The sequence below is a fragment of the Pteropus vampyrus genome, unplaced genomic scaffold, assembly GCF_000151845.1.
Source record: "Pteropus vampyrus isolate Shadow unplaced genomic scaffold, Pvam_2.0 Scaffold417, whole genome shotgun sequence".
Classification (NCBI taxonomy): domain Eukaryota; kingdom Metazoa; phylum Chordata; class Mammalia; order Chiroptera; family Pteropodidae; genus Pteropus; species Pteropus vampyrus.
The window spans coordinates 349,864-358,146 of record NW_011889198.1 but is presented as its reverse complement, the minus strand read 5'-3'; the positions used below and the strand labels follow the sequence as shown (position 1 = coordinate 358,146).

The 8,283-nt window shown below is 36.4% G+C and overlaps 1 protein-coding gene across 1 annotated transcript in view; it reads right to left on the bottom strand.

Moving 5' to 3' along the window:
- LOC105306060 (ATP-binding cassette sub-family A member 3-like) overlaps positions 1 to 8,283 on the bottom strand; it is a 104,046-nt gene that overhangs the window by 76,208 nt on the left and 19,555 nt on the right. Inside the window, 2 exon segments of the mRNA XM_011380959.2 lie at positions 4,000 to 4,259; positions 7,917 to 8,064. Of these exon segments, the coding sequence (XP_011379261.2) occupies positions 4,000 to 4,259; positions 7,917 to 8,064 (408 nt within the window).

Genomic DNA, 8,283 nt, shown 5'->3' with positions numbered 1-8,283 from the left:
ACTTAATATATGGTCTTCTTCCAAATATTTGCTTTTTCCTAGATGTATTACATTTATTAAATCTACAATTTAATTCCATTTTGATGTTCTATACCATATTACTTCAAATATCTGGTCTATCCAGTGCACTTGAAAACAATGTGTATTCTTCAATTATTAAGTAGAGTGTATTACAAATACTACTTAAATTATGGTAGTCAAGAATGTTGTTGAGACTCACTTTAGATCCAATGACATAAATAGGTTGAAGCGAAAAGAGGGAAAAATGATATTCCATGCAAACCAAAAGAGAGCGATGGTAGCTATAATAATAGCAGACAAAATAGACTTAAATCAAAACTGTTACAGGAGACAAAGAAAGACATTATATATATGTTGAAAAGAGGGTCGATCTCCCATGAAAGTATAACAATTATAACATGCAGGCATCAGCATCGGAGCTCCAAAATAAGAATCAAAAATTACAGGAATGAAGGGAGAAATAATTCTACAATAATAGCTGGAGACTTCAACATACCACTTTCAATAATGGCTAGAACAACCAGACAGAAAGTAAAGTAATAGAGGACTTGAACAGCACTATAAACCAATTGAACTTACATATATAGAGAACACCACCCAGCAATAAAATATACATTTTTCTCAAGTGTGCATGGAACATCTCCAGGATAGACAATATGTTAGGCCACAAAATAGGTATTATTACATTTAAAAAGACTGAAATTATAAAAAGTACCTTTTCTAATGACAATATAATAAAAGTAGAAATCATTAACAAAAGGAAAGCTGAAAATTTCAAAATATTTGAAAACAACATACTCTTAAAACAACCAATGGGTCAAAGAAAAGATCGGAAAGTAGAAAATACCTCGAGGCAAATGAAAACAAAAATACAACACAACAAAACTTACAGGATGCAGTGAAAGCATGGTCAGAGGAAAATTTATAGATGTTAAAAAAAAATGCTTACACTAACAAAGAAGATCGTAAATCAACAACCTAAGTTCACACTTTAGCGAACTGGAAAAGAAAACTAAACCCAAGACCAGAAGAAGGAAGAAAATAAGATGAAAGTAGAAAAATAAAATGGATAAGAGCAATAGAGTAAATAAATGAACCCAAAATTTTTTAAAAATTTCAACAAATTTGAAAATATGAACAAAGTTGACAAACTTTTATCCAGATTGACCAAAAAAAAAAAAAGATAAAGAGACATGACTCAAATTATTAAAATCAAAAATAAAATTGGGACATTACTTCTAATTTTACAGAAATTAAAAAAGATCATTAGAGTATACTATGAATAATTGTATGCCAAATAATTGGATAACCTAGATGAAACAGACAAATTCCCAGAAATTCACAACCTACCCAGATTGAATCATGAAGAAATAGAAAACGTGAACAGATTAATGAGTAAAGAGATCTAATCAGTAATAAAAACCTCTCAACAAAGAACAATCCTGGACCAGAAGGCTTTATTGCTGAATGCTATCAAACATTTCAAGAATAATCCCTCTTAAACTCTTCCAAAAAAGCTGAGGAAGAGAGAACATAAACTAACTCATTCCATGAGGCCAGGATTATCCTGATACCAAAGTCAGACAGATACACAAGAAAAGAAACTATAGACCGATATCTCATATGAATATAGATGCGAAAACCCTCGACTAATAGAAGCAAACTAAATTCAGTAGCATATTAAAAGGATTATACACTATGATCAAATAGGATTTATTCATGGACTGCAAGGAGGGCTCAACATACAAAATCAATCAACGTAATACACCACAGAGAATTAGTGAAAAAAACAACAACACATGATCGTCTTGACTGATGTAGAAATTCAAAAACTCTCAACAAAGTAGGAAGAGATGAAAACCTCCTTAATACAACAAAGGCCATATATAAAAAGAACTACAGCTAATATCACACTCTTTCGCTAGCTTTCAATGACTCTGTTCAACATAGTATTGGAAATTCTAACCAGAGAAACTGGGAAAGAAAAAAAAAGGCATCGAAATTGGAAAGGAAGAAGTAAAAGTATCTCTGTTTGCAGATGGTACAATCTTATGCAGTAGCAAACTATAAAGACTCCACACACCAAAAATGTCAGAATTAATAAATTATTCATCAGAGTAAGAGGATGCAAAAATCATTTAAATCCCGATTCACAACCACTGAGCAATCTGAAATGGAAATTAGGAAAACAATTCCATTTACATTAGCATAAAAAATAATAAAATACTCAGGAATTAACCAAGGAGGTGAAAGATCTGTACATTTTTGAGGCCAACACACTCACCAGATTTGATAAAATTAGAAAACATCGACAATACCAAACATTAGTGAAGATATAGAGCAAACAGAATTTTCAAACATTGCTAACGAAAATGTAAATTGGTAGAATTCCTGGCAAACTTTGGCATTATCTACTAAAGTTAAATATGCATAACCTGATATTCAGAAAAAAATTCCTGTATAAAACGTTCACGGAAGCATTGCTAATACTAGCCAAACGGCAAACATTAAAGGGAAATGGGTAAATGGTGAGGGTCCTACCATGGAATCTTATAACTCACAGAACGCAATGACTGGAAATGAACTACAGCTATATATTTAGCAGAATGAATCACACAGACACAACAGAATACAGCACACGATTCCACTTCCATCAAGTTCAAGAACAGAAAAAAATCAACTCGATATTAGAAATTAGGTTACTGTCTACTGTTAAGAAAATGTTTTGGGGGGTACACAAGCAGCCCTCTGTTTTATTTCTTAATAGGGATATGATAAAATGAGCATACTTTGTGATAAATCCGTTCGACCATACTACTATAGTTGGAATATTTGTGTTGCCTCAAAATTCATATGTTGAAAATCTAATCTCCGGCGTCATGGCACTCTGACGTGGGCCTTCAGGAGGTAGGCGATTATTAGATGACGAGGGTAGAGACCTCATGGATGAAATTAGTGCCCTGATAAAAGAGGCCTGACAATTCTTCTCTTGTCCCTTCCACCATGTGGGGGACACAGTGAGAAAGTGCCAACAATGCACCACAAAGCAAGGGCTCGCCAGACACCAACTCTGCCGGCACCCTGATCTTGGACTTCCAGACTGTGGGAAATAAATTTCTGTTGTTTATAAGCTACTGCGTTTGTGGTATTTCTGTTACTGCAAACAGATTATGATGAATACAGTTGTGATCTGAGTACTTTTCTGTGTGTATGCATGTTACACTTCAATGAAAAAGTTTTCAATGAAAAAGAAAGGATACTTTAAGCTATGTGGTTATCTTTCATATTCTGGGGGACTCCAAAGAAAAAGTGTTGATTTAGAATTGAGAATTACATAGCGATATCAACAGGGAGATGGTAGCTATAAAAACCGAGGTGAGTAAGTTAACTGTGTGTTCACCAATCAGGAGAGAGAAAGAAAGCCATTACCATTGGAGAAAACATAATCTCAAAGGAAGTTTCAAAATATGCCTTTCATTTTCGCTAGAAGGAAAGGTGTTTAGGTTTTATTGCTCTCCACCAATACACAGTTCTAGATGGGACATAAATAAAAGGTCATTTAGGGAAAAAAAATTTCAGAGATCAGAAACTGTTAAAACAGTCATAGACTCTTGAAACTGAATTTTACCTAAATCTATCTAGGTACAATTCTACAAGTTCAACTGATTCTTTCTCTGTATTTCACCTTATTCCAGAGAGACGTGAGGGCATTTGGCATTTAAATTCTATCTGAAATATTCTTGGGAAGTTGTCTTCCAGAAATAAAACTAAAAACCAAACCAAGAATTCCAATAGAAACAAATTTTTTTTTAAAAATTGCCGGGAGATACAAGTGTTCCCTTCTTGGCTGCTACTGACGCTTGACCACCCAGCCACGCTGAATGGGCAGAAGTGCCCCAGCCCCCCACAGACACCTCCCCTGCAGACCCTACACCTTCTACAGGGCTCCATCTACCCTCCAAGGAAAAGCGGAGTTACCTTCAATCGGTTTTCTTTCTCCCACACAAGAGACTGAACGAGGGTAAAGTGATTCATGGAGAAGATAAATAGGATTACTAACGGGATGAAAATCCCCAGAAAGTTAAGGAAGTAATCGTGGTAATATTCTGGGTATGGAAATCTCTGCATGAAAACGTTGACGCCTCCCAGAAGCGCTTGTGCAGCGGTGCGGTTGTGGTACATCATGATGGCCTTATCCAAGGCGTGTTGCATGACCAGGAACCCTTCGGCGAGGTACCCTAGGTTAAAAAACGAGGGTTGCAAAGGACAGTGGAACACCAAATAGCTGAGCTGAACACACACGATGGCAATTAAAGCATGTCAAAGATGAACAACAAAGTTCTTGTCGAATGAGGCCCGGCTCGCTGTCTAAATTTCAGAGCTCAGCTCTCCCGGTTTTCCCGCACAAATGCATAATGACAACCTTTTTTAAAAGGGCCTTTCCCAGCTTCTCAGAAGTAAAATATTGAGTGTAAGTATAAAGCTACTTTCTGCAATTTTAGTCAACCAAATGAGAACTGAATTATCATGGGATTAGGAAAGACTTTGATTCTGTGCCCTTCATATTGGAAAATGTAAATGAAGCTCATACTGAGTTATATGAACTGATGTCCGCTAAGGCAATGCTACTCAGTGTGGCCCTTGGATCTGTGACAGTATGTAGATACTTTCTTCCTGGTAGATGAGTTCACTATAGAAATTAAGGGTAAACATTTAAAAACTTTTATAGAAATTTAGCCATGACATCTAAAAACTGCTATTTCTATTAATCTATATGAGTCCTTTATACATTTCGAATGTGAATCATGTATATTTTCTCCCTTCTGAATCTTACCTTTTAATTTTTTAATTGTCTTCCATAGCAACAGCATTTAATTTTAATGTTCAATTGATCAATTTTTTTTTAATAGTGAACACGTCTTGTATCCTAGTAAATTACTGCCTACTCTCAAAGTCACGAAGACATTCTCATAAATTTAGTTGTAGAAGTTTTATGATTCTGGCTTTTACATTTAGGTTAATGATCATCTCGAATTAATTAATTCTGTGTAGGTACGAGTTAGTGATCAAGGTCGTTCTTTCCATATGGATAACCAAGTTATTCAACACAATTTGTTCAAGAGTTTCTTTTCCCAGTGAACTATACTGGCACCTTCATGGAAAAGCAAGTGACTGTGTGTTTGAGTCTATTTCTAAACATCTCATTCTTTCCGCTGGTCTATTGGCTCATCCCTGTGCCTCTATGACAATGTCTTCATTACTGTAGCTTTATAGTAAGTCTTGAATGTCTTCTAACATTGCTATTCCTTTTCAAGATTATTTTAATAATCCAGATCCTTTGCATCTCCATATAAATTTTAGAATAAGTTTGCCAATTTCTTCAAAAAATCCTGCTTGGATTTTGACTGTCAGTCTACTCACTCTATAAATCAATTTAGGAAGAATTTTCAGCCTACTATTTTTGAGGCATTCGATCAACGAGGAGCACTACCTTAAAATAATATTTGGTTTCATCATGACAGGTCAACTTGTAAACACAGGTTCCCCATGCAGCTACCTGTGGAAGCCTAGGCTCTGCCCCAGTATTCTTTTGTAGAGAATATTGATAAGACCTTAAATGAAGATTATTTATTTATTTCTCCCAAATCCCTTATGATGGGAGACTAAAATGGATGTTTTCGGTGATGCACAGAGGATCACATATGAGATGTGATTTGCACTGTTCCTGACAGCATGCTAAGGCACGTCCAGGGCACAGGCTGTGTTTGTTTCATTCCCAATCCCGGTGCTTACGAGTTATCTAGCCCTTAGCACAGTGTGCACGATCTCTCTGACACCCAGAGACTTCACTGCAAAATTGATATAATCAAGCATATCTCGTGGTACTTCGAAATTACAGTAAGCATTCAAAACTTTTAGCTATTATTATTGGAGAAAAAAAAAAAAGAAGTTAGGGTAAAAGTAAGTATTATTTAAATAATAATTATCTTTTTAGGATTATTGTGTAAATTAAGGTTATATTAAGGATGAGACTTTAAGGAGACAAGTAGATCATTAACAGTAAGAAATCGGCTTAGGTGCTTTAGTCAATTAGTCTATTAACATGCATTATTTCTTTTTTGGGTCACGCACACAAAGTTTTTATATATACACACACTCACACGCACACACAAAGCATTTTTAGCTTCGAGTGCAGAAGGCTGAGTTACTCACACCCCTCAGTTCATGACCCACTCATTGGTCCATGTCCCTTAACCCATTTTATTTATTTATTCCTTTTTTCCTTGCCCCTCTCCTTCCCACTGACCACATTCCTAACGTGTTTGACGAGTATCCTCATGTTTGTATGTGTCCTTTTCATATTTATATTAGCATTTCGTTTGCATATATCTTATGTAAATGAAATCGAGTTACAAATTTTCATTACTGAGTTCTACATTTTTTAAGATGCTGCTATGCATACGCCTAGTCGTCTTTCTAATCAGCTGCCCTGACTGCCTCCTACTCCTTGCCACCACAAACAACACCATCAGGAACATTCTTATGAATCTATAAAAGAATTTAGTAGTGTTTATACTCAGGAACATACTCTTAATTTGCCCACTGCTGTGGGCTGAATGTTTGTGTCTCCCCAGCATTCTTACAGGCGATGGCATTAGTAGAGGGGCATTTGCGAGATGCTTAAGCCACGAGAGAGAGTGGAGGCCTCATAGATGGGATTAGAGCCTTATAACAGCAGCTGCAGGGAGACCCCAGCCTCCTCCACCAGGCGGAGGCACAGCTAAAACACATAGGCTCTGGACCAAGGAGGGGGCCATCGCCAGACTAGCACCTCGATCTTGGACTTCCCAGCCTTCGGAACTATGAGAAATAAATTTCCGTTATTTGCAAACGAGCCAGTCTGTGATATTTTGTTACGGCAGCCGGATCAGACGAGGACAGCCACCACTGATACGGCTCCCCAGAGGGGCCGTGTCAGCCCACGTGCCCTCCCTCCGGCAGTGCATCTGGCTGTCTTCATCCTCGTATCCCTGGCAACTCTCAGCAGCACCCAGCTTTCTAAGTTTTCCACCAGTCTAACCCTTATAAAGTGAAATTCCAGGCTTAGTTCATAACTCAAATTGGAAAACACATGATTCCCTTTTAAATATTATGACAAAAATAATGTTCAAAATATTTTTTAAAGGAAACAACGATAATATGCAACACAATCCTCTACCCTAACATAGTAGACATTTTCATATTTGGATATCCACCCCAGTTTCGTGTTGATGAACATGCAGCTTATATAGCTCTAATCTCGAAATGCAATTCTGATTGCATAATTATCTGTCAAGTTATATTTTATACTTGTACTAGTCAATGATCATATTTAAGATTTAGGTTGTTTCAAACATTTAAGAATTATGCTAAATTGGTTATAGCTTGTTTCTCTCGTTGAATAATTTCCTCAGGGTAAATCCGCATTATTGTTGGTAAAAGCAAAGCTCCACATTAAAGACTTTTGAACGGTAGTTTGTGCAGTAAATTTTAAATTACCATAGCTGTATTAAAAACTGTTTCTCAGCCCAACGGAATACCATGCAGTTTTAATTATTTAGTCTGTGTCAGTACCTGGCAATGTACACAGGAAGTCAGTAAAATCAAAATGTCCTAAGTAAATCTACATGCAGATATAAGGATATAGTGTGATAACGATCAGGAAAGGATAAAATATGTTGTTCCGATGTAAAGGATTTTTCACATGGGTTTTTGGACACTGAAAATTTTTAAATGAAAAAAAAAATCACCAGCAGATTAAGTTAAAAATAATTTTCATCACAAGGCTGAAGAAATATGAGGGCACTTACTATAAAAGGAGGATTATCAAAATAAGTACAGTGAAAGGTGCTCACCAGGACTCCCCCCATTTGAATCTTGCTCGTTTCTGGGTCCCACGGAAGGAGAAGTTGGAAAGAGAGTACCTGTATGCCAGTTTCTGGGCTGATCAAAATCTAAGTCCTTGTTCCTCGGAAAACTACTAAAACGCAGATAATATTTTACCTACAAGAAACAAAATAAGAAACAGTAAGAAACAGTATCTATAAACAAACAAACAAACAAAAATTAAGCAAGAAAGAGAGACTAAAGGAAGTTGGAGTACAGTTGCAAATAAGTGATTTTGAGGCAGACTGATAAGCACCGAAGTGGATTCTGAAATCAGGAACCGGGAGCAAACCTGTCGTAAGGCTACACTATGGGTCGTGGATGTATTTCTCCCTA